General features: G+C 37.4%; 1 protein-coding gene across 2 annotated transcripts in view; it reads right to left on the bottom strand.

Moving 5' to 3' along the window:
- Nucleotides 1–760: 760 nt before the first annotated feature.
- PLPP7 (phospholipid phosphatase 7 (inactive)) overlaps nt 761–27,806 on the bottom strand; it is a 53,251-nt gene continuing 26,205 nt past the window's right edge. Inside the window, exons 1-2 of one of the 2 annotated variants that reach the window (XR_008915346.1) lie at nt 11,227–27,806; nt 1,796–1,929 (exon numbers count right to left, since the gene is read on the bottom strand). The exon at nt 11,227–27,806 is cut by the window's right edge and continues 13,786 nt beyond it. Coding sequence is in view for 1 of the 2 variants with exons in the window: in XM_001370142.4 (XP_001370179.1) it covers nt 1,565–1,929 (365 nt within the window). In the remaining variant the exon portion in view is untranslated. Of the gene's footprint in view, nt 1,930–11,226 lie in introns of both variants that reach the window. The other variant, XM_001370142.4, reaches the window with a different exon arrangement.

Genomic DNA, 27,806 nt, shown 5'->3' with positions numbered 1-27,806 from the left:
CTTTCTGACTACTTCAGGCCATCACACTATTCACTGAGCCACCTAGCTGCACCTGGTGACAATGGCTAATAATGATCATAATTGTGATTGTTATATAATGCTTCAAGGTTTGCAAAATGCTTTATATCTGTTATCTCATTTGAGTCTCACAACACCCCTGGGTAGGAGGCTCCAAAATAAAGTTTCTATGATTATAGGGGACAAATCAATTAAATGATTTCCCTTTCAGGCTGTTGCTCCTGTGACTCTCTCCCTTTATGAACCCAGTGTCAGGGGGTAGGGCAGGTAAAAAAGTCTAGCCCACAGACAGTTGATCTTGGCCAATGCAACATACCCAGTAGGCCATGAGGAAGTGAGGTTTTCTGGCACTGTTCAGGGCCCAAAGCTTTTGATGGGACCAACCTAATGAGGTCACTCTGTACCATTGGGTTGGGGTAGGTTCCAGCATGGGACACCAACTTCATGGGAGTTAGTGAAATGGAGAGCTAAAAATACTAATAAGGTCTACTTCATTTTCAAGTCATCTTCTGGTAAGCACATTCTCTATGCCTGACCAAGGTGGGTTGGCAAATAGTCTGTTCAGAGGCAGAAGATTTTAGGGACCTTCTGGAATCCCTGAGTTTTTCAGCCCATACTCTGAAGGCAATTTATGTTTCTCCATGTAGTCATTGTGTTTTAACAAGTTGGCAACAAAAGTGCTGAGCCATGAAAAGTGACTCTTCCACTAGGAAAACAAAACAAAACAAAACACCCCAAATGGCCCATTTGCATATTGTATATATTGACACATGAAATACAGAACTATACAAGTTTGACGTGGAAAAGACCTATTAGGTCACACAGAGTCCGGCCCCTGGGGGCCAAAGCAGTGCCGGATGCTACTGGACACTAGCCAGTGCTTTGTCTAGTCTACCGTTCTGAGTACAGCAGGGTGGGCAAGCACTGGCCTTCCCAAAGGCCAGGATGCAGTAGTGCCCTGGGAAAAGCCAGCCGTTGACAAGACTTGCAGAAAAGAGCTTCTCCAGCTGGCTTACCAAATGTCTGAGCTCTGATATGGTGAGTGCTGCCAGGCCCACACATCAAAATGTGGATGATGGGGTGTTTCTTGAAGGGATGGGGTCTGGAATTTACAGGCACCAGCCCAAAAACTTGACAACAGTAACAGCAAAAGGTGAAGACCAGAAACCACCTCTTTTTTCCAGCTTGACTTTTCTTCTTTTACTATCAGAAATCTGAAGACATCCCTATAACAGGAGCTTAGCAATATTGATTCTGAAATGCTGAAACTCCACTGGATTTGAGATGATGGGGGAAAGTCAAAATAACTCTAGGTGTTTGGAGGCAAGGTGGGGAAAGGGGTATTTTTCAAGAACCTCTGCTTCCCTATGTATGGCTGGGATAACCTGTGGATACTGGCCACCAAAACATAATGGGAAATAAAATGGGGGTCTAATAACATATTCAAGAGGGAATGACTCCAACTTCTTTCCATTAAAAGGTTGTTTTTTTTTTCTTTTCTATTCTTCTTCCCTCTCTTGAAAAGGTCAAGCTTTGACAGTGCTATTCACCAGATGGATATCAACATCTGGCAGGTGTTAGAGGACATCCAGACCAGCTCTACCAGTTTGAATTGAAAGTAGCCAATAACAAAACCAGAGACCACATCAGTGATGTGGTGCCGCCCAATCATAACCCTTGACAAGCCTACACAAAAGGCCCAGAGCACCAAAAGGATCCTTAAGGGGACAGCTAGCACAAGGTGGTTGAGGAAGAACTTGGATATCATGGCGGCTCGACTGGCATGGCCAGCTGGGAAGGCATAAATGTCCATGGTGAGGTAGTCCAGGAGGCCTGGGCTCATGTCATAAGGGCCTCGTCGTTTGATAAGCTTCTGCACTCCAGCCACGGTCATGATGTCCAAAAGAAGAGCTGGACAGAAAAAGAAATGGCATCATCAGAGATGTATATAGCTGTTATGGCTTAGCTCACCTGGGCAAGGCACCATGCTAATGAAGCCAGGCTAATGAGCTGGCTCCCCACATTTGGACCATTTAGCTTGACACTGTTCATTGGCCACAGACTTGACCTTCTAACTCTCTCTCTCTCTCTCTCTCTCTCTCTCTCTCTCTCTCTCTCTCTCTCTCTATATATATATATATATATATATATATATATATATATATATGTGTGTGTGTGTGTGTGTGTGTGTGTGTGTGTGTGTATGGAGAAGACATAGATTCAAATTCCTTTAATAAACTATATAACCATAGGCAAGTCATTCTACTCCCTTAGTCTTTTTGTGGGGAGGGAGGGAAGAAGGCAAGAAGAGAATAAGCATTTATTAAGCACTTAGTATGTTCCAGGTACAGTGCCAAGCACTTTACAAATATTTGTCTAATTTAATTCTCATGACAACTCTGGGAGGTATGTGCTAATATTATCCTCATTTGACAGCTGAGGAAACAGAGGCAAACAAAGGTTAGCTGACTTGTCCAAAATCATACATCTAATAAGTGTCTGAGGCTAGGTTTGAATTTAGGTCTTCTATGACTTTCCTTCATACCTAGAATGCTCTTTCTCCTCATCTCTGCCTACTGGCTTTTCAGGCTTCCTTCAAGTCCAACATAAAACCCCATCTTCTACAGGAAGTCTCTCCCAAGCCTTCTGAATTATAGTTCTTTTCCTCTTTTAATTATTTCTTCTTTTTCTTGGCTATAGCTTGTTTGTACTTACTTATTTGTTTGATTGTGAGTTCTCTGAGGGAAGAGACTACCTTTTGCCTCTTTTCATATCCCCAGGGTGTAGAAGAGTGCCTGGTACTTAGTAGGTGCTTATTAAACGTTTAATGACTGACTCCAAGATCACTACTTTGCCTCTTCTCTAATAATAGGATAATAACATCATAGACCTAGAGCTGAAAAGAATCTCAGAAGTCATCTAATCCATCCATATCATTTGACAGATAAGGAATTTTAGGGTCATGTACATAAAGATGACAGATTAATCACTTTTCCTAATCTGTTTTATATTACAAATGAGGAAACTATAGCTCAAGGAGATTAAATGATTTGCCCACAATTAAAGTGGTGGCAAGTATATGAGATGGGATTTGACCCTCTGATTCCAAATCCAGCTCTTTCAAATGCCTTAATTTCCCTTTTTGGTAATAGGGTGTGAGGGTGGACCAGATGAGGTTAATTCCATTTCTAAATCCTATGATCTTATATTCTCTAACTTTACCATGTTCTGAGGTCCATCCCAGCTCTAAAATTCCATGTTTTAAGGTCCTTTTCAGTTCCTGAATTCCATGAATCTAAGCCATAAGAAGGAGCCAAAAGAATAAACAGGATTCAGGGTAAATCCATAACTGCTTTTAGAAAGGCAACTCAGAGAACATGACCTCATAAGGGTTAGGCAGTATGGTGTCTTTTTTTTAAAGAGTATTTGACCTGAAGTCAGGAAGGCCTGGCTTTGATTCTACCTCTGGTTCTTTTTAACTGTGTGATTATGGACAAATCACATAAATTCTCTGAGTTTCAATTTCCTCAACTATAAAATAAAGATAATAATAGCTGATGGATTTACCTCAGAGGGCTATGAAGATCAAAAAGAATAATGAATAAAAACATGCTATCAAAAAGTCTCTTAGGAGGCATCTAGGTGGCTCAGTGGACTGAGAGTCAGACCTGAAGATGGAAGGTTCAAAACCTCAGACACTTCCCAGCTGTGTGGCCCTGGGCAAGTCATTTATCTCATATTGCCTTACCCTTACCAATTTTCTGCTTTGGAACCAGTACACAGCACTGATTCTAAGACAGAAGTGGAGGATTTTTTTAAAAGTAGTCTCAGTGAAGGGCAGACTGAAAGTCCCAATTTCTATCCCAGTGATTTTGAACTTTTTAGAGAGGAGTGCCAGGCCCTGCCCCCACCCCACCCCCTAGACCAAGTGCCTTGCCACACACACCTCCATGTATAATTGAAAATCTGTTACCCTAAAAAAACTACATTTCCCAGGAGCCCCTAACTTTCTGTCTTTATGTACTTCCTGTAGACAGGGGATATTAGGCGGCAACATGGAGGGTACTACCCACTTTTTGGCCCTGTCAGCGAGCATGGCGGTGATGAGTGGGGATTTGAAATGGCTAATCAGGCATAGGCACATGGTCTTTATTTTGTATCCTCTTTATTCTTTGATTTCTAATGATCATTAAAAAATCTCCTAAAATATAAGAATTTAATATTTGAGATTTAATTTTAATTTTTATATTTATGGCAACCAGAAGTTGGAAAAAAATTCTCAATTTTTAAAGATAGCCTAGATTAAAAAAAAAAAAAACTTTTAAGCCATGTTTCTCTTGCTAAGGCTTTTCACCTATCCACCCACCCACCCTCACAAACTCCTATCTCTCTTTGGAGCTGCTGCCTTTTTTCCCCCCTACTTTTTCCTCAGTTGCTCTCTCTACTGGCTCTCTCTACTGTTTTTAGCGGGGGGGGGGGGGGGGGACCTCTTGGTGACGAAGAGATAAGCCATTTCTCTTGACCATCTGCTTAAGCCCGTGCTCCTCAGTTCCTTGCTGCTGCCTCTGGTGTTGCTGATATCTGGCCCCAGCCCCAGCCCTGGGTCCCAGACTGCTGATAGCTGCTGCTTTATCTTTGGAACTCACAAACTTGGAGCCAATCTCCGGGCAACCGGTAAAAACCAGGGTGTATTTCCCTTAGGCAATGATTAGCATCCTAACTCCTCCATGTGACTGGGGAAACTGTTCCCTAGCATTTTACCTCAGGGGGAAAGGGGAAGGGAAGAATGAAGTTACTCCTCCAAACAAGAAGTAAATTGCAAGCATGGTGCATTCTATGAAAGAGTAGTACCTTGCCTATTTCAAATAGCTTCCAGTTTTAGAATGTTTTTTGTTTCTAGCATTCATGAGTACACTGGTCCTTTCAATTATCTTGCCTGAGATTCAGGGGAGAAATTCATCACCATACAATCCTTTGCCATTTGGGCATGCCCAGTCTCTAAGATTCATCCAGTTTGAAATTCCTCAACCCTATGTTCTCCCTCACTATGGGAAATTCCACATTTCTGACAAAAGGAATCTGCATGGATAGAGAAAGGAACTTTAAAGAGACTGGAGGTGATAATTTTAAGCCTGTTCAGACTACATTGTTTTATGAAAGTCTCTGTATTTTATTGTATTTTGCTGTTTGTCTGCTTTATGATTTAATTCTGTTGTTTTTAAGTTCATATATTAATGTATTCAATACTATTCTGTTACACTGTTTCAGTTTAATCTACTGTGTTTTAGCTTTTAGATATATTCTGTTACTTTTCTCCTATAACTATACTGAAAATTTTTTTGAATAAGCCCATAAAAAAAACCCAGCCTTTTTTTCCCCCCATTTTGGCTTTGTAAATTGTCACATGGATGATAGATAGACTTCAGCAAAATTGGTTACAATTTTGGAAAATTTAATGAGTTAAATAACTTAAATTGATTTTAAGAGGTCTTCAAAAATGAATTGTAACTTTTTTTTCAACAACTCTGATTGATCATTTTGCCTGCCTCTGAGTTATTTGTAACAAGAGGTGAAGGATCCATTTTAGTAGCTGAAGTAAAGCACAATTATAATCCCCACCTCCTGCATTTGTAAAAATGTGAATGGATGGGACACAACAGTCTCATACCAAAGGAGCTGGGAAGTTGATCCCAGGGCATGGTACCCCTGGATGGCTCCCAAGAGAGAGCATCTCTCATTTGTAACTCTTCAGAAAGGTATAGTAATACCTTTCCAACAGAATGATCTAGATTCTTGGTGACATTTTTAGACCCAACATCAACAGTACAGAGGTTTGGTTTTTTTCTAGACTCCTCTGCCACATTTTTGTAATGATGGCAGTAATCAATTTGTTAAAATATCTCAGCCAAGGATGAAACATTGCTACACCTAAAAAACTTGTGACAAGTATCCATTAGCTTTAAATAAAACAACAGACTCATGTTACTCCTAATGATAGTGGGGTTGTTTGCTATTGTCATTAAATGAGCTAATTATAACTTTGGGGATTTTGATACTTTTTTTTTTAATTTAAACATTATTTTATTTGGTAGTTTTCATACATTATTTACTGGAAACAAAGATTGTTTTCTTTTCCTCCCCTCCCCCCCCACCTTTCCCTCTCCCATAGCCGACGCATGATTCCATGGTTATCACATGTGTTCTTGACTCGAACCCATTTCCCTGTTGTTGGAATTTGCATTATAGTGTTCATTTAGAGTCTCTCCTCAGTCTTATCTCCTCCAACCCTGTAGTCAAGCAGTTGCTTTTCATCGGTCTTTTTACTCCCACAGTTTATCCTCTGCTTGTGGGTAGTACTTTTTTTTTAGATCCCTGCAGATTGTTCAGGGAAATTGCATTGATACTAATGGAGAAGTCCATCACCTTCGATTGTACCACAATGTATCAGTCTCTGTGTATAATGTTTTCCTGGTTCTGCTCCTTTCGCTCTGCATCACTTCCTGGAGGTTGTTCCAGTCTCCATGGAATTCCTCCACTTTATTATTCCTTTTAGCAAAATAGTATTCCATCACCAACATATACCACAATTTGTTCAGCCATTCTCCAATTGAAGGGCATCCCCTCATTTTCCAATTTTTGGCCACCACAAAGAGCGCAGCTATGAATATTCTTGTACAAGTCTTTTTCCTTATTGTTTCTTTGGGGTACAAACCCAGCAGTGCTATGGCTGGATCAAAGGGCAGACAGTCTTTTATCGCCCTTTGGGCATAGTTCCAAATTGCCCTCCAGAATGGTTGGATCAATTCATAACTCCACCAGCAATGAATGAATGTCCCTACTTTGCCACATCCCCTCCAGCATTCATTACTTTGCATAGCTGTCATGTTAGCCAATCTGCTAGGTGTGAGGTGATTCCTCAGAGTTGTTTTGATTTGCATCTCTCTGATTATAAGAGATGTAGAGCACTTTTTCATGTGCTTATTAATAGTTTTGATTTCTTTGGCTGAGAACTGCCTGTTCATGTCCCTTGCCCATTTGTCAATTGGAGAATGGCTTGATTTTTGTATAATTGATTTAGTTCTTTATAAATTTGAGTAATTAAACCTTTGTCTGAGGTTTTTATGAAGATTGTTTCCCAATTTGTTGCTACCCTTCTGATTTTGGTTACATTGGTTTTGTTTGTACAAAAACTTTTTAATTTGATGTGATGCAGATTATTTATTTTGCATTTTGTAACTCTTTCTAATTCTTGCTTGGTTTTGAAGTATTTCCCTTCCCAAAGGTCTGACATGTATACTATTCTGTGTTCACCTAATTTTCTTATAGTTTCCTTCTTTATGTTCAAGTCATTCACCCATTTTGAATTTATCTTGGTGTAGGGTGTGAGGTGTTGATCTAAGCCTAATCTTTCCCACACTGTCCTCCAATTTTCCCAGCAGTTTTTATGAAATAGTGGATTTTTGTCCCAAAAGCTGGGATCTTTGGGTTTGTCATATACTGTCTTGCTGAGGTTGCTTGCCCCCAGTCTATTCCACTGATCCTCCTTTCTGTCTCTTAGCCAGTACCAAATTGTTTTGATGACCGCTGCTTTGTAATATAGTCTGAGATCTGGGACTGCAAGACCCCCTTCCTTTGTATTTTTTTTTCATTATTTCCCTGGATATCCTTGATCTTTTGTTCTTCCAAATGAACTTTGTTATGTTTTTTTCTAAATCAGTAAAAAAAGTTTTTGGAAGTTCCATGGGTATGGCACTAAATAGATAGATGAGTTTGGGTAGGATGGTCATTTTTATTATATTGGCTCGTCCTACCCATGAGCAGTTAATGTTCTTCCAATTGTTCAAGTCTAGTTTTAGTTGTGTGGAAAGTGTTTTGTAGTTGTGTTCATATAGATCCTATGTTTGTCTCGGCAGATAGATTCCTAAGTATTTTATTTTGTCTAGGGTAATTTTGAATGGGATTTCTCTTTCTAGTTCTTGCTGCTGAGCTGTGTTGGAATTATATAGAAATGCTGATGACTTATGTGGGTTTATTTTGTATCCTGAAACTTTGCTAAAGTTGTTGATTATTTCGATTAGCTTTTTGGTTGAATCTCTAGGATTCTTTAAGTAGACCATCATGTCATCTGCAAAGAGTGATAATTTGGTCTCCTCCTTGCCTGTTTTGATGCCTTCAATTTCTTTTTCTTCTCTAATTGCTACTGCTAGTGTTTCTAATACAATGTCAAATAATAGAGGTGATAATGGGCATCCTTGTTGATTTTGATACTTTTTGAATGAACATTACCTGTTGTATTACTGTTCTTTATAAAAACTGTTACTTTGTGAAAATCATTTGCACTCACAGTGGATCATGACAAGGTTTGAAGGAGGACATGGATCTCATTTTTGGGTGAGAAACCTTTGTACTCTACCTTTCCTTAGCTGACAGAGTGTGTTAATGATTGTAAGCTATATATTTTTTATTTTAAAACTCTTTTATTATTGTTTTTGCTTGCATGTGTAATATACTATTTCAGTCTTATTTTTTCTCTCCTTTTTTATTTGAGGCACATGTTACCAATATTGATATTTTCTTTAACTTTTTTGATTTTGAAGTAATATAAGTTAAAATATATATTTGCTATAATATTAATATGTACCCAAAAAAGCTTTAGACTATAAAAATGATGTCATTGATTTTTTTTAAACCCTTACCTTCTGTCTTGGAGTCAATACTGTGTATTGGCTCCAAGGCAGAAGAGTGGTAAGGGCTAGGCAATGGGGGTCAAGTGACTTGCCCAGGGTCACACAGCTGGGAAGTGTCTGAGGCCAGATTTGAACCTAGGACCTCCCATCTTTAGGCCTGGCTCTCAATCCACTGAGCCACCCAGCTTCTCCCTCATTGATTTTTTAAAAAAAATTATGGGACTTTGCTTAATGATTCTGTCTGATTCCAAGGGAAGGGAATACAAAAAAAGCCATTGCACAGTGCCAAAGAAGCACAAAGCTACTTTCATATTGCCAAAGAAGCACAAGGTCAAAAAGGACCAAACCAATCCAGGTAGGATTGATGAACTTCTAGGCCAATATGAAAGGACTTGTACCTAGTGTGAGACTTGAGGTTGTGGCACTTGACATATGTTAAGATGCAGGATGCCTCGTATCCACACTCTTTGAGAAATACTCACAGGCAAGTACTGAAGTTTGGCTATCATCCTGGCTCCCCCTATCCGTGAGAGTGAAGGTAAAATAAGGAGAGGGAGTGACACTTCCCTATCACACAAAAATCTAGTCCTTTTTTCTCTCTTATAGTATAGCAACTTCCTGTAGTCTTGGCTGAAAATGGGTAAGTGAAATATTACTGCATTTGTCCTACAGACTTGTCGGATAGAAATTTCTTTAATTGGGCCCTGATTCAAGGATCTATTATAGGTTTATTTTTTTATTTTTCCTTTACTTAGAATTTTTACACATCAGACTTTGATAGTCTATATTTCATCCAGAAGTTATCTTTTCTCTTTTATTTGGATTTTTTTGATGTTTTTGATTTATCTTGCCAACTTATTCATATACTTCATAACTCAGCCATGCATCCCTAAGTGATCCCTGTGTTTTTCAACACCCTCTTCAGGGGAGAATGTATTATTATTCTAAAATGCAAAGTTTAAATTCTTTTTGAGAGTAATTTTAGGTTAAGAAACATGCTACTTCTCCAAATCCAGAAACTGAACTGTTTGGAGAAGGCACCATGAAGATGCCTCCACAGACCACACACTGCACCAGAAGATCCAGAGTGAACTTTGGGATGTGGTGATTTGAACTGTGTGGGGTTGAATGCATTTGTTTTGTATGTATACTCTTATGCCAACAGGGACTGCCCCCTAACCGGCTTTTTGTCAGTGCACCTAGCAATCATTGGTTTTGTTCTCTTTTCCTCTTATCCTCAAATTATTGTAATTTGAAAGCTGGTTCTGTTTACAAGATCCATTGGAGAGACCAGTCTTCCATGGATCTTAGGGGGAATGTATAATTGAAAATCTGTTACCCTATAAAAAGAACTACATTTCCTGGGAGCCCACTGGCTTCCTGTCCTTACATACTTCCTGTAGACAGGGGATATTAGGTGGGGATGTGGAGCGTCCCACCTGCTTTTTGGCCCTGTCATCGAGCATGGAGGTGGTGAGTGGGAATTTTGAAATGGCTAATCAGTCATAGGCACGTGGTCTTTATTTTGTATCCTCTTTTTCCCTTGATTTTTAATGATCATTAATAAATCTCTTAAAATATAACATTTTAATATTTGAGATTTAATTTTAATTTTTACATCCCCCAAACTGAGTGTCACACTACACCCCACCAGAGACCAAGTGTTGTACTCCACCCCTCCCTCATCTCAGACAGGTGAAGGAGGAAGCACTCCCATTGGGCTGCTGGATGGAGGGGCAGGTGATGTGAAAAAATGTTATCAGGCATCAGGTGTGGTGGAGAAGGGGAAAGGGAGCAGCTCTGCCCAAGTCTCTCTTTCTACAAATAAACTCTGGGGAGGGGTTTTGGGGGAAAGGTGGCCAGCCCATAGAGAGCTCTCTGCATGCCATCTTTGGCACCCATACCATAGGTTCATGGTCACTGTTCTAAATTTAGCTATGAAATTTATAGGGTCATTTACTTTTAAAATATGCCCTTGGGTGGTCTCCCAGGAGAGATGGCAAACTCATGGCTACTACAAAGGGTCTGCAAAACTCCCAAGTAGTCAGAATCTGATTAAAATGTAATTGGGAATGTTTAAGGAAAAAAAAACAGATAATGATAAAAAATGAATAAAATAAATACGTTTTCTCAGTAGAGTGTAAGTTTCTTGAGGCAAGGGACTAATTTTTATCTCTGTATGCTAGTTGAATTGAATGGAATTGAGTTAGGACCTCCATTCACAGATAAGGATGGCTCCTTATTTATACACTTGGGCAAATCCTTGCAATAATCATCCACAGGGGACACAGAGTCAGGAAGTGAGCAGAGGGGAATAGGTTGAGAGGGAGGAAGGGCACTAGATGAATCTCCTGAAGACCCATGGCTCAGGAGCTTCCCACTTTTAGCTTGGCCTCTTTCAGTCTAAAGCAGCAGGCTGGGCCACCACACAAGCCAACCAGTCTGTGGGCAACAGCAGAGGCCAAAACGGCATTCTGGCTTTCCCAACCTGCCCCGAGAACTTTCCATCAACATTCCTTACTTGTTCAGTCCGAAAGTCCCTGCCCAGAAATCATTTCTAATGGAGCCTTCCCCTCGCCTTCCTTAGTTTTTCCTGGCAAACCAAAGCTGTAGATCCAGTACCTGACCGTTGGCTTGTGGTCGGAAGTCCCTCGTCTTTCGTGCTCCCCTCTTGCTAATTAGTTACTTCCTTTCAGCACCCCCGCCCCCGCCCCCGCCCGGCAGGGTGTGGCCAAGGAGGCCACACCGAAGAAGAACTGTCCAACTGGGGAGTGTCTGTCAAGAGGTCTGAGTCTGTTGGATGAGGACTGGAAGATAGTCAAGAATGCTTGCCAGGGCTGAGGGAAGGAGAGGCGGGAGAATCCTCTCTGAACGGAAGACCTTCAGTTATTCCCTCCTAGCCAGGGGCCGGAATGAGAATCTTCCCCCTCCCCCCACCCCACCCCTCCTCCAGCACAAAACGCCACCCAGGAGGCCCGGGGCTGGCTCGCCTGCGTCTTCACATGTCGAGGCAGGAATCATTGGGTTCTAAGCAAGACAAGATTCCACAGGGGTAGCGTGCCTGGGAGTGGACTTAGGGTATGCAGGGAAATTGGGGAGGGGAAGACTTCCGGCAAAAGGGGAGTGGGGTGGAGCGGGGCCAGGGATAGAATGAATTAAAACATCAGATCTTGTGGGTAGTCTGGGGACAGGGTCTGCAAGGCTGTTCCAGCTCCAGGCCGGGACCTGTGGGAGGAGGTGCTGCTGGGAATTTGAACGGTGGCATGTCTTCCAAATAACTAGTTTGGAGTCTCCCAAATCACTGCCAACCACTCCTTCCCCCCAACTGTTGCCTCCTCCCTCTCAGCTTCTGCAGGAAGTTTTCCATGGAGGTAATGCTACCCTTGTGTAAGCCAGCATGCAGCATGACTGATTCTTGGCCTGTCTGCTATAGATGCAAATGGTGCTGTCACTCAAGGCTCATTGAGGCTAACTTGGATGTCTCTACCCTCCCCTAGCCCACATATCCAGTTAGATTTAGGTGAGGAACAAAGGCTACCCTCTGGTGTCTGGGTGAGAGGCATTGTTGTATTGTGATGGGAAAGCATAGTGGTGAGTGGACTGGGCCATGAGACTCTGGAAAGGGAATAATTATTAAGGACTTTCTAGTTACTGTGGCAGCTTCTGTGCTAAATGCTTTCCAAATATTATTTCATCCTGTCCTCACAACAACTCTGGGAGTTGGGAGCTTTTATTTATTTATTTTTTTGAAAATGTTATTTAATTAGTCAATTTAAAGATTATTCCTTGGTTACAAGAATCATATTCTTTCCCTCCCTCCTCTCCCCCCCATCCCTCCCATAGCTGATGTGCAATTCCACTGGGAATTACATGTGTCCTTGATCAGAACCCATTGCCATGTTGTTGATGTTTGCACTGGAATGTTCATTTAGAGTCTACATGAGTTGGGTGCTTTTATTATCCTCATTTTACAATTGAAGAAACTGAGGCAAACAAAAGTTAAATAGCCTACTCAGAGTCACACAGCTGGCAAGTTTCTGAGATCACATTTGAACTCAGAGCTTCCTAACTCCAGGTCCAGCACTCTGTTCACTGTGCTATCAGATGCTTCAGTTTCCTCTTCTAGAAAATAAGTTGTGATAATACATGTAATCCAGACAATTGCTTGTCTACTCCAGGAGTGGGGAGGGGAGAAGGGAGGGAAGAAAGCATGACTCGTATAACTGAAAAATGTATGTGGAAATTTGTTATTAAAATAAAAAAATTATTTTTATATCCTCTCTAAAGTCTCTTCTATATTTATAATTCTATGTTTTAGGCTCAGTCACTAATCCATATTACTTTTGGTAAGTGGGTGAGCTTGGGAGCTGAGGTAGGGGAAGGGGTGCTGTGATTCCTCATTAGGACTTGATGGTTCTAAGAAGTCTCTGGAGATTGTTCCTTGTTCTGCTGGCCCTGTCACTTATGTCCCTGATTTCCTAACTGTTCTCCCTTCCTGGGAAGGTAGTCTAGAGAGCAAAGTCCCCTATAGAAGGAGAGGAGAGAGAAGAAAATAGGATTCTCTGTCATCTTCTCTGCCCTCCAATCCCTGACCCTCTCTCCCTAAATTCCAACTTGGTCATTCTGTCTCTAAGGGACTCAGGTTCCTGGGGCTCATGAGGGCCAATATCTGATTCAATTCCCAGGGACAGGAAGCCTCAGGTAGTCACACTTCCATATCCACAGCCTATCCCCTTATCTGGGCATCATTGCATATTACAATAAACTTTATTTACCATTAAATAACTTTTTTTTTACTTATTTGGTCCTCAGTTCCTTTGGCTGTAAAGTGAGAGGCCTGGATTAGAGAACATCTAAAGTTCCTTCCAGCTCTATCATATCTGTATCATATGATCTGTAAAATGAAGGAAACTAGACTCACCAATAGACTCAGAATCTCAGAACTGGAAGGGAACCCTGAGAATGTAAATTCTTTGAAGACAAAAACTGTCTTACTTTTATCTTTGTATCCTCAGTACCTAGAACAGGGCCTGGAATATAGGAGGCACTTAATTGCTTTTGATTTTTGTCTAATCTATTTCTACAAGGAATCTTCTCTAGGACATCTCAAACAATTCAGCATCCCAATTTGGTATACCCACAGTGATAGAGAGAACTCATTATCTATATAGTCCCTTCTAACTCTAAGATTTTTATGCTTTTCTTAGTTTTTTACAGTTATTATTTGTTTCTGTATCATCTTCATTACCAAACATATCTCTCCCCTCTCCCCCAAATCCATCCCTTATAAATGAAAAAATGAGAAAGGGGACAATTCAGTAAAACCAATCAAGACATCAATCTTCTGGCAGCATATGAAATGTTTTGTAATCATAGTATTTCCCCTCTATGATGAAAGGATGTTCTTGACTTCTCTTGGGTCAAGCTTAGCCTCTATTTTTATATCGACAGAGTGGCCAATTGTTTTAGCCACAATTTAGTTTATTGTGGTAGTCATCAATTATTCTGTTTCCATGGTTCCATTTACTTTGTGTCAGTTCTTGAAAGTCTTTCTGTGCTTCCCTGAATTCCTCATATTTGTCATTTCTTATGACACAATAACATTGTGTAATATTAATGTATTATAATTTGTTAGGTCATTCATCAAACCATGGCTATATACTTTCTTTCTAACTCTTTGCTCTCATCAAAAGAATAAAATACTTTGGTGTCCATGAAACCTTTCTTTTTATCATTGACCTCCTCTCTGAGTCAAAGGGTACAGACATTTTAGTCACTTTTTCACCATAATTCTTTTTTTTAAACCAATCACATGTAATAACAAATTTCCATATAAGTTTCTGGAAGTTATATGATCCAAATTGTCTCCCTCCTTTCTTTCCTCCCTCATACCAGAACTGATAAGCAATTCGATCTGGGTTTTACATCACCATAATTTTAAATTGCTTTCTAGAATGGTTGGACCAATTCAAAATTCCACCAACAGTGTATTAGTAGCTCCAAAATGTTAGTACCTGAATTGAAAAGCCCTGCAGCCATTTTACCTTGTCTGGTTACCTGAGAGTCACAAGAAAAACAACCAAAGAATGTAAGAATTCCAAAGAGATTTCTGTTTATCAGAGGCCTGCAAGGACCTTCCATGAACCATTGATTCTAGTTGTGTTATATTTCCCACCAAGAAACCAGTGCACTCAGTAACAAGGGGTAACACAGGAGCCAAAAGAAGCTTTTATATTTCCATAAAAAACTAATAATCCCACCTGTCCAATAACAACAGAAACTCCTTTTTTAAATGACCCATATGAAGGGGGAGCTAGGTGGCTCAGTAGATTGAGAGCCAGACTGGGAGATGGGATGTTCTGGGTTCAAATCTGGTCTCAGATACTTTCTAGTTGTGTGACCTTGGACAAGTCCCTTAACCTCCATTGCCTAGCCCTTACTGCTCTTCTGTCTTGTAACCAATATACAGTATTGATTCTAAGATGAAAGCTAATGGTTTTAAAAAATAAATAATTTTCTAAATGACCCATATGCTAATAGATAGGAAATAGCTGAATAAACTGTTAACATATGACCTTTCTGTAACTTTTTACTATATTGATCACCTCCTCTGCCAAAATCAGACCTCCTTCTGGACACTTTCTCCTCCTCTCAATTCTATTGTACTTCTGAATCTCCTCCTCCTCCTCTCTATCTATTGGCTCCTTCCTAGTCTTTGATTAGGTATCACCTACCTCCTGCCCACTAAATGTCTCAAGTCTGTGTTCAGACACCCTTTTCCATTCTTTTTCTGTACTTTCCATCCCTTACCTTTTCAACTATCAGCAATACTCAGACTCTCAAATCTCTATATCTAGCTCAAATCTCTCCTAACATCTCCAGCTGCCTGCTAGATATTTCCAGAAGGAAGTCCTAAGAGCACCTCAAACTCACCGGGTCCAAACCCCAATTCTCCATCTTCCTTTATAAATCTGACCCACCTCCAAACTTCTTGGTTTCTGTTAAGGGAAGCACCATGTTCACGGTCATCAAGCTTTATAACCTCAAAGTCATCCATGATTCTTTCTGCTCTATTATTGATAATCTTAACCACTGCCAAGTCTTGCTGATTCTACCTCCATAATACCACAAGAATATATCTCCTCTCTCAAAAACTATTCCTGCCTCTGATCACTTTTCGCCTGGACTATTATAATAGCCTTTTAATTCAGTCTTTCTTCTCTGTAATCTCTCTTTCGCATAGTTACCAAAACAATTCTGATCATATTAGTCTCCTACTCAGAATCCTTCAGTGGTTCCTAAATATCTCTAGGATTGGAGTCCTTAATCTTTTTTCTCTAGTGAATCCCTTGGGCAATTTGATGAAGCCCTTGGAATTCTTCTTAGACTAATGTTGTTTTACCCATGTTCGTAACTGAAGGGAATGCTCATTTCTGTAAGAAATTAGTGAAGATAAACGTGATTTTTTTCCTCATCTAAATTGAAGGATCCCCCCTAAAATTGGACCCCCACACTTCATGAACTCCAGATTAAGACATTCTTTTTTAGGACATTAATTCATTAGCCTGGCATTTACAGTCCTCTACAGTCTGGTTCCAACACAATTTTCTAGCCTTATTTCACTGTTACTTCCTCTTCACACCCATTGTATTCCAGCCAAAATTTACTGAGTTTTTCTCCAAGTGTCATTCCATCTCCTAACCTCCATTCCTAGAATATACTCCTTCCTCCTTTCTTTCAGAATTCCCATCTTTCCTCAAGGCATAGCTTCTATCTTCTGTATTAAGCCTTCCTTGATTCTACTCCTTTTTTCTCCCTGTCTCCTTTCTCCCACCCTACACCCAGTTCTTAGAATTCTCTCCTCAAATTACTATCTGTGTAGATATTGTACCTTTTCTTATGAATAAAACTCTTTGAATGCGAAGGCTGTGTTGATTTTGTAATCCTAGCACTTAGCAGGACATTGATAAATGGTTATTGAATTAGAACTAGAACTGTGCCATGAGGAAGGCTTATCTAAAGTATTATGTAGCATAGACATCAGAATCAGAACAACAATATAGATGCCAATCCTGCTATATAAAAATTATAAGGAGCAGAATTTAAAAAATAAAAGTAAATGATCAGAAGGATAGGCAGAAAAAGGTATGGTTATTATTTGTTAAAGTAATATATACACACTTGGAACTTATTTTTCTAAATTTTGTTTTTATTTTTTTTAGTTTGTTTTTCTGAATGTATCATTAAATTTATAAAATATATACAAATTATACATATATAGATATTATTCACTGAAGCTGTGGTACTGGAGGGGGAGGGAAAGGAGTAATATATATATATATATATTTACATATATATTGAGAGAGGGAGAAAGGGCAATAGAGAGAAAGTGAGAGAGATAGAGACAGAGATTTGGAATCTATTTTCCTTTAAAAATGAGAATGACTTCAATTACTAGCAAATTTCAGATATGGCTTCCCCCAGAGGTAGAAGGATGGATGTGATGACCTTTTACTTTCCCTTCTAGCTGTGTTCCTCTTCAGGATAGGTTTTACACTGATATCTTGGAGCAGGCAGGGCTTCTACTGATAGGAAGATCTGCCTAAAGGATGTGGTTGTTTGCAAAACAGAAAAATTCCAAGACTAGAAGGTGGTACTTTGAAAAAAACAAATAAAATAGATAAAGTACTAGTCAGTTTAATTAAAAAAAGGAAAGAAAAAAAACAAATTGTCAGTATCCAAGATGAAAAGGGAAACCTCACCTCTAATGAAGAGGAAATTAAGGCAATCATTAAAAACTACTATGCCCAATTATATGGCAAAAAATATGGCAATCAAGGTGAAATGGATGAATACTTACAAAAATATAAATTGCCTAGACTAACAGAGGAAGAAATAAATTACCTAAACAACCCCATATCAGAGAAAGAAATTGAACAAGCCATCAAAGAACTCCCTAAGAAAAAATCCCCAGGTCCAGATGGATTCACAAATGAATTCTATCAAACATTCAAAGAACAACTAATCCCAATATTATACAAACTATTTGACAGAATAAGCCAAGAAGGAGTTCTACCAAATTCATTTTACGACACAAACATGATCCCAAAGCCAGGCAGGTCAAAAACAGAGAAAGAAAACTATAGACCAATCTCCTTAATGAATAGAGATGCAAAAATCTTAAATAAGATACTAGCAAAAAGACTCCAGCAAGTCATCACAAGGATTATCCACTCTGACCAGGTAGGATTCATACCAGGAATGTAAGGATGGTTCAATATTAGGAAAATCATCCACATAATTGACCATATCAACAAGCAAACCGACAAAAACCACATGATTATCTTAATAGATGGAGAAAAAGACTTTGACAAAATACAACACTCATTCCTATTGAAAACACTAGAAAGTTTAGGAATAGAAGGGCCTTTCCTAAAAATAATAAACAGTATATATCTAAAACCATCAGCAAACATCATCTGCAATGGGGAAAAACTTGAAGCCTTCCCAATAAGATTAGGAGTCAAACAAGGATGCCCATTATCACCGCTATTATTTAACATTGTACTAGAAACACTAGCAGTAGCAATTAGAGAAGAAAAAGAAATTGAAGGTATTAAAATTGGCAAAGAGGAGACCAAGCTGTCACTCTTTGCGGATGATATGATGATTTACTTAAAGAATCCTAGGGAATCAGCCAAAAAGCTAATCAAAATAATCAACAACTTTAGCAAAGTTTCAGGATACAAAATAAACCTACATAAGTCATCAGCATTTCTATATATCTCCAACCCAGTTCAGCAGCAAGAATTAGAAAGAGAAATTCCATTTAAAATCACCCAAGTCAATAGAAAATACTTAGGAATCTATCTGCCGAGACAAACACAGGAACTATATGAACACAACTACAGAACATTCTCCACACAATTAAAACTAGATCTAAACAATTGGAAAAACATTGATTGCTCATGGGTGGGACGAGCTAACATAATAAAAATGACCATCCTACTCAAACTTATCTATCTATTTAGTGCCATACCCATTGAACTACCAAAAAACTTCTTTACGGAAATAGAAAAAAACATAACAAAGTTCATTTGGAAGAACAAAAGATCAAGGATATCCAGGGAAATCATGAAAAAAAATGCAAAGGAAAGAGGACTTGCAGTCCCAGATCTCAAACTATATTATAAAGCAGTGGTAATCAAAACAATTTGGTACTGGCTAATAGACAAAAAGGAGGATCAGTGGAATAGACTTGGGGTAAATGACTTCAGCAGGACAGTCTATGATAAACCCAAAGATCCCCAGTTTTGGGGACCAAAATCCACTATTTGATAAAAACTGCTGGGAAAATTGGAAGACAGTATGGGAGAGATTAGGTTTGGGTCAACATCTCACACCCTACACCAAGATAAACTCAGAATGGGTGAATGACCTGAATATAAAGAAGGAAACTATAAGCAAATTAGGTGAACACAGAATAGTATATTTGTCAGATCTTTGGGAAAGGGAAGACTTTAAAACCAAGCAAGAGTTAGAAAAAAATCACAAAATGTAAAATCAATAATTTTGATTACATCAAATTAAAAAGGTTTTGTACAACCAAAACTAATGCATCCAAAATTAGAAGGGAAGCAACAAATTGGGAAACAATCTTCATAACAAAAACCTCTGACAAAGGTCTAATTACTCAAATTTATAAAGAGCTAAACCAGTTGTACAAAAAATCAAGCCATTCTCCAATTGAAAAATGGGCAAGGGACATGAATAGGCAATTTTCAGTTAAAGAAATCAAAACTATTGATAAGCACATGAAAAAGTGCTCTAAATCTCTTATAAGCAGAGAAATGCAAATCAAAACAACTCTGAGGTATCACCTCATACCTAGCAGATTGGTTACCATGACAGCAAAGGAAAGTACTGAATGTTGGAGGGGATGTGGCAAAGTGGGGACATTAATACATTGCGGGTCGAGCTGTGAATTGATCCAATCATTCTGGAGGGCAATTTGGAACTATGCCCAAAGGGTGAAAAAAGACTGTCTACCCTTTGATCCAGCCATATAGCACTGCTGGGTTTATACCCCAAAGAGATAATAAGGAAAAATACTTGTACAAAAATTTTCATAGCTCTGCTCTTTGTGGTGGCAAAAACTGGAAATTTTTTTTTTGTCCCTCGATTGGGGAATAGCTAAACAAATTGTGGTATATGTTGGTGATGGAATACTATTGTGTTCAAAGGAATAATAAAGTGGAGAAATTCTATGTGAACTGGAATGACCTCCAGAAACTGATGCAAAGTGAAAGGAGCAGAACCTGGAGAACATTTTACACAGAAAGTAAAACATTGTGGAACAATCCAGTGTAAGGGACTTGGCTGCTAGTAGCAATGCAACAAGCCAGGATACTCCTGAAGGACTTATGGGAAAGAATGCTATCCATATTGAGAGAAAGAACTGTGGGAGTAGAAATGCAAAAGCAAAACATATGACATCATTTATCACATGTATATATGGAGATGTGATTTGGGGTTTAGGCTTTTAAAAATTGCTCTATAGCAAAAATGAATAATATGGAAATAGGTATCAAGTGATAACATTTGTACAACCCAGTGAAATTGCTTGTTGGCCCTGGGAGGGGGGAGGGAAGAGGGGAGAGAAAGAAAATGAATCATGTAAACATGAAAACATTTTAAATAAAAACAACAACAACAACAAAAAAAACAAATAAAGAGTTATACAAAGCATAATATAGAAGAGAGAAGAGAAAATTCAGAAGTGGACATAGCCAAGCAGGTCGGTATTGGAATTACTGTGTTAAATTAGAAATATACTTTTAAGAAAATCCACACATAGTAGATTATTGTTTTCACTGGCAGTTCTCTTTCTTTTTTCTTTACATAGGGAAATGTCCGTAGCCTTTTGTTAAATTCTTAATTTTTAAATAATATAATTTTTTTACATATGGATCACTTGGATCCTGCAAATTTGGATAAGTATATTATGCTTTAATAGTAATAGTATTATAATATAATATATGATGTAACACTTAACATTATTTTATATCAAACTGATTTTCAATTTTTCTAGCAGTTTCTTATTAAGTAAGGAGTCTTCTTCATAATTGGTTTTTTTTTTGAGGGACTGATCGATTTTTAAAAATCAGTACCAAATAGTTTTAAAAAATTATTTCTCAAGTGAAAATCTACCTTCTCTTCCTCTCAAGTTTTTTTTCTGCCCCATATTGAGAAAGCAAGAAAAGCAAAAGCCCTGTTATAAACATGTATGGTCAAGTAGAACAGATTCCCACATTGGCAATAACCAAATAAACATATGTCTCATTTTGCATTCTTAGTCCATCACCTCTGTGCCTTGGGATTGGCAGCATGTTCCATCATGAATCTTCTGGAATTGTAATTGAGTACCAAATAGTTTTGATGATTAATGCTTTATATTATAATTTGAGCTCTGGTAATAATAGGCTCCCTCTTTTCTCTTTTCTCATTTTTTTTTCATTCTCATTTTCATCATTGGTTTAGCACTTAATATACAAACTAGTTTAGGCAGTAATACCATTAAAAAAATATTGGCTTAGGGGGCAGGTAGATGGCTCAGTGGATTGAGAGCCAGGCCTAGAGACAGGAGGTCCTGGGTTCAAATCTGCCCTCAGAAACTTCCTAACTGTGTGACCCTGGGCAAGTCACTTAACCCCCATTGCCTAGCCCTTACTGTTCTTAGAACCAATACACAGTACTGTACTTAGCCTTAACATGAACAGTGAGTAGTCCTCCAATTATATTTATCTTCCTTTATTTTTATTAAGCATTTTGTAATCATGTTTATATAAGTTTTAAGCACGTCTTGCTAGGTTAACTCCCAGATATTTTAGAGTTAATTTGAATATATTTTCTTAACATTTCCTCCTGTTTTTTTTTTCCAGTGTTGTACAGAAATGCTGATGAGTGGTAAGGACATAATGTTGTGTCATGTTATTTTACTGAAGCTATTCATTATCTTAATTAGTTTCTTAGCTGATTCTCAGGGGTTTTCTATAGAAACAAGCATACACTTTACAAAAAGGAATACTTGTGACTCCTCTTTGATGATGTTTAGATCTTTAATTTCTCAATCTTTTGTTTAACTGCAATTACTAGCATTTCTAATACTATGTCAATTCATAGGGAGGAGAAGGGACAGTCTAATTGGAAAAGCTTCTAATGTTTTCTTCCTCAACAACAGTGTTTTTCCTAGTTTTAGGAATATATTTTTCTTTATATTAAATAAGACTTTCCTAGGCATCTGATTGTTAGTTTTTAATAGAAATGAGTAGAGAAAGGAGAAAAGTTTGGAAAGAAATATTTTAGTCAAAAGCGTTTAAAAAAGAGAATCATGTTTTTGTTGTTTATATGATTAATTAAAATAATGGAATAAATACATAGAATAAAATAATGCTTTTGGAATGTTGAACTTTCCTTGCATAGCTAGCATACATATAACTTAATCATAAGTAATAATAAATTGTTTTAGATACATTTCTGTATTCTATTTGTGAATATGTTATTTTAAAATATTTGTATTCATTTTATTAGCAAAGTTGAACTATAGTTTTATTTCTTTGCTTTATTCCTCCCAGATTTAACTATTAGGACCATATTTGAATGACAAAAGGAGTTTGGTAGAGTGTCTTCTCTATAATAGGTGAATATGCTTATTTTTTACATGTTTAAGGTCAAAATCTTTACATTTATAATTTATATTAAAAGTCACACTATTTTAAAAAATTAGAAGAAAACCATGTGTGATATTATTCACAGATAAAGCCATGGGGAGAATCCTTAATGATAAAATTTATGATATAATAACATCATAAATAATAAACAATACAAATTTAAACCCTTTTGCATGAATATCAGCTCATCAAGAATAAGTAGAGAAACTGTCAGTTTGAGGAAAAAATGCCTACATCAGATATCTCTGATAAGGGTTTGATATTCAAGATTTAAAGAGAATATATACATATATATGTATGTATATGTGTGTATGAATATCCATATACACAACACACAATGTATATACACACACACATTTGTGTATATCTACACTAGAAAGCATTCCCCAAAAGACAAATGGCCAAAAGATATGTATAAATAGTTCTCAAGAGAAGAACAACAAATTATTAACAGCCTTATGAACAATTGCTCTCAAATCAAGAATAGTATGAGAAAATGCACATCTAAACAACTCTAAAATCTTATTTCACACTAAACAAATTGGCAGAGATGTTAAAAGATAGGAACAGTCAATGCTGGAAGGACTGTGAAAAGGCAGGCACAGCAATATACTATCACTGAAGCTGTTACTTAGTCTAACCCTTCTGGAAAGCAATTGGAATTATCTGTAAAATATATTTAAAATATCTATAATCATTGATATTGAGATTTCACTGTATATACTCCAAGAAGATCATAGGAGAAAGTGTTTTGTGTATGTATATGTATACACACACACATATATAAAATATTTATTTTTAAAAGTAAATTTTAGGAGATGATAGATATAAAACCAAAATGTTATATATTGTTATTTTGGTTCTATTTATTTCATAGTTATATCATTACATACAAATTTGCCCATGTTTCTTTGAATTTCTTGTAATCATTTCTTTTTAAATTTAAACAAATTTTATTGATGTCTTTTTTCTATCACCTGAATTTTCCTCAGACTCTCTCCTGTTTCTCTTCTTAGAGAGTCATCCTATAACAAGTAGTATTTTTAGACAAAAAAAAAATAAAAAACTAATCATCATGTTGAAAAAGTCTGAAAATATATACAATGTGGGGGGATCTTTTTATATCCCTTCTTTAGCGCTACGTTTGCTCTTCATAATTTTGCAGCATTTACTTTTTTTTGAGGTTAACTTTTGATATACATTGTTGTAATCACTGTGTATATAATTTTTGGCTCTACTTTTTTCACTTTGTATTAATTTATGTAGATCTTTCCATTCTTTCCTATATTCATCACATTTGTCACTCCTTACAGCACAATAATATTCCATTACATTCATGTACCACAATTTGTTTTGCCATTTCCCAATCTATGGACATTTACTTTATTTCCACTTCTTTGTTATCACAAAAAGTATGCTATAAATATTTTGCTGTTTACAGAAATAAACATCATTTCTTACTGTCCAGGATTATTCCATTACAGTCTTGTGCTGATTAGCGCAAATAAGGAATCCTCTTAAGTGACCACATTATTTGTTTTCATTTGGCTGGAATCAATCAGCAAATTTTATATAATTATAACTTCAAATAATGTGAATACATGTGATCATTTCAGATATCTTAATATTTCCAGCCATTCTCTAATGGAACCACTTGGTTTTTCTAGATTTTATCAAAGAATTGACAAAGTCTCTCATGTCATTCTTGTAGAAAAGATGGACAAGTGTATCTTTAATATATCATCATTTAGTTATATGGATTTGGAACTAGATGAAAATTTTGACCTACCTCCAAAGGTAATCATTAATAGTTCCATTTCAGCTCAGAAAACTCTTTGGTGGAGTGCTTCCAGAGAGATGAATTTTTTTTTTTACAACTACTTGAAGGAATCTAATATAGCATAATTATCAAATTTGTAGGTGGTGCAAAGCTAGGAGAGTAGACTAACATTGGATAACAAAGTGGAGAATCCAAAAAAAGGATCATAAACCACCAGAATGTTGGACTGAATCTATTAAGGAAGAGGGACTGGACCTGTGATTCTGTTGATATGCAATACTCTCAGATGGGGACACTCCCATTACCAATGCAGGTTAACATTTTTTGTACAACTTTTAGTCTTAGAAAGTTATCCAAGGCTAAAAGACAGAAAGAAAGATCAGTGGAATAGACTTGGGGCAAGTGATCTCAGCAAAACAGTATATGATAAACTCAAAGATCCCAGCTTTTGGGACAAAAATCCACTATTCGATAAAAACTGCTGGGAAAATTGGAAGACAATGTGGGAGAGATTAGGTTTGGATCAACATCTCACACCCTACACCAAGATAAACTCAGAATGGGTGAATGACTTGAACATAAAGAAGGAAACTATAAGTAAATTAGGTGAACACAGAATAGTATACATGTCAGACCTTTGGGAGGGGAAAGATTTTAAAAGCAAGCAAGACATAGAAAGAGTCACAAAATGTAAAATCAATAATTTTGATTACATCAAATTAAAAAGCTTTTGTACAAACAAAACCAATGTAACTAAAATCAGAAGGGAAGCAACAAATTGGGAAACAATCTTAATAAAAACCTCTGACAAAGGTTTAATTACTCAAATTTACAAAGAGCTAAATCAATTGTACAAAAAATCAAGCCATTCTCCAATTGAAAAATGGGCAAGGGACATGAATAGGCAGTTTTCAGATAAAGAAATCAAAACTATTAATAAGGACATGAAAAAGTGTTCTAAATCTCTTTTTTCTGTTTTTAGTTTTTAAAACATTATTTTATTTGGTCATTTTCATACATTACTCATTGGAAACAGATCATTTTCTCTTCCTCCTCCCCACCCTCCACCCCTCCCCTAGCCGACAGGCGATTCCACTGGGTATCACATGTGTCCTTGCTCTGAACCCATTTCCTTGTTGTTGGTATTTGTATTAGGGTGCTCATTTAGAGTCTCTCCTCAGACATGTCTCCTCAACCCCTGTAGTCAAGCAGTTGCTTTTCCTATGTGTTTTTACTCCCACAGTTTGTCCTCTGCTTGAGGATAGTGTTTTTTCTCCTAGATCCCTGCAGATTGTTCAGGGACATTGCATTGACACTAATGGAGAAGTCCATTACATTCGATTCTACCACAGTGTATCAGTCTCTGTGTACAATGTTTTCCTGGTTCTGCTCCTTTCGCTCTGCATCACTTCCTGGAGGTTGTTCCAGTCTCCATGGAATTCCTCCACTTTATTATTCCTTTTAGCACAATAGTATTCCACCACAATTTGTTCAGCCATTCTCCAATTGAAGGGCATCCCCTCATTTTCCAATTTTTGGCCACCACAAAGAGCACAGCTATGAATATTCTTGTACAAGTCTTTTTCCTTATTATCTCTTTGGGGTACAAACCCAGCAGTGCTATGGCTGAATCAAAGGGCAGACAGTCTTTTTTCGCCCTTTGGGCATAGTTCCAAATTGCCCTCCAGAATGGTTGGATCAATTCACAACTCCACCAGCAATGCATTAATGTCCCTACTGTGCCACATCCCCTCCAGCATTCATTACTTTCCTTTGCTGTCATGTTGACCAATCTGCTCGGTGTGAGGTGATACCTCAGAGTTGTTTTGATTTGCATCTCTCTGATTATAAGAGATTTAGAACACTTTTTCATGTGCTTATTAATAGTTTTGATTTCTTTAACTGAAAATTGCCTATTCATGTCCCTTGCCCATTTTTCAATTGGAGAATTGTACAACTGGTTTAGCTCTTTATAAATTTGAGTAATTAGACCTTTGTCAGAGGTTTTTGTTATGAAGATTGTTTCCCAATTTGTTGCTTTCCTTCTAATTTTAGTTACATTGGTTTTGTTTGTACAAAAGCTTTTTAATTTGATGTAGTCAAAATTATTTATTTTGCATTTTGTGACTCTTTCTAAGTCTTGCTTGGTTTTAAAATCTTTCCCTTCCCAAAGGTCTGACATGTATACTATTCTGTGTTCACTTAATTTACTTATATTTTCCTTCTTTATATTCAAGTCATTCACCCATTCTGAGTTTATCTTGGTGTAGGGTGTGAGATGTTGACCCAAACCTAATCTCTCCCATACTGTCTTCCAATTTTCCCAGCAGTTTTTATCAAATAGTGGATTTTTGTCCCAAAAGCTGGGGTCTTTGGGTTTGTCATAGACTGTTTTGCTGAGATCACTTGCCCCAAGTCTATTCCACTGATCCTTCTTTCTGTCTATTAGCCAGTACCAAATTGTTTTGATTACCACTGCTTTATAATATAGTTTGAGATCTGGGACTGCAAGGACCCCTTCCTTTGTATTTTTTTTTTCATTATTTCCCTGGATATCCTTGATCCTTTATTCTTCCAATTGAACTTTGTTATGGTTTTCTCTAATTCAGTAAAATAGTTTTTTGGTAGTTCAATGGGTATGGCACTAAATAGATAGATAAGTTTGAGTAGGATGGTCATTTTTATTATGTTAGCTCGTCCCACCCATGAGCAATCAATGTTTTTCCAATTGTTTAGATCTAGTTTTAATTGTGTGGAGAATGTTCTGTAGTTGTGTTCATATAGTTCCTGTGTTTGTCTCGGCAGATAGATTCCTAAGTATTTTCTATTGACTTGGGTGATTTTAAATGGAATTTCTCTTTCTAATTCTTGCTGCTGAACTGGGTTGGAGATATATAGAAATGCTGATGACTTATGTAGGTTTATTTTGTATCCTGAAACTTTGCTAAAGTTGTTGATTATTTTGATTAGCTTTTTGGCTGATTCCCTAGGATTCTTTAAGTAAATCATCATATCATCCGCAAAGAGTGACAGCTTGGTCTCCTCTTTGCCAATTTTAATACCTTCAATTTCTTTTTCTTCTCTAATTGCTACTGCTAGTGTTTCTAGTACAATGTTAAATAATAGCGGTGATAATGGGCATCCTTGTTTGACTCCTAATCTTATTGGGAAGGCTTCAAGTTTTTCCCCATTGCAGATGATGTTTGCTGATGGTTTTAGATATATACTGTTTATTATTTCTAGGAAAGGCCCTTCTATTCTTATACTTTCTAGTGTTTTTAATAGGAATGAGTGTTGTATTTTATCAAATGCTTTTTCTGCATCTATTGAGATAATCTTGTGATTTTTGTCAGTTTGCTTGTTGATATGGTCAATTATGTGGATGGTTTTCCTAATATTGAACCATCCTTGCATTCCTGGTATGAATCCTACCTGGTCATAGTGAATAATCCTTGTGATGACTTGCTGGAGTCTTTTTGCTAGTATCCTATTTAAGATTTTTGCATCTATATTCATTATGGAGATTGGCCTATAGTTTTCTTTCCCTGTTTTTAACCTGCCTGGCTTTGGGATCAGTACCATGTTTATGCC

Source organism: Monodelphis domestica, chromosome 1, assembly GCF_027887165.1.
Source record: "Monodelphis domestica isolate mMonDom1 chromosome 1, mMonDom1.pri, whole genome shotgun sequence".
Lineage (NCBI taxonomy): Eukaryota > Metazoa > Chordata > Mammalia > Didelphimorphia > Didelphidae > Monodelphis > Monodelphis domestica.
The sequence above is the reverse complement of the archived record's forward strand: the minus strand, read 5'-3'. Positions and strand labels throughout refer to the sequence as shown.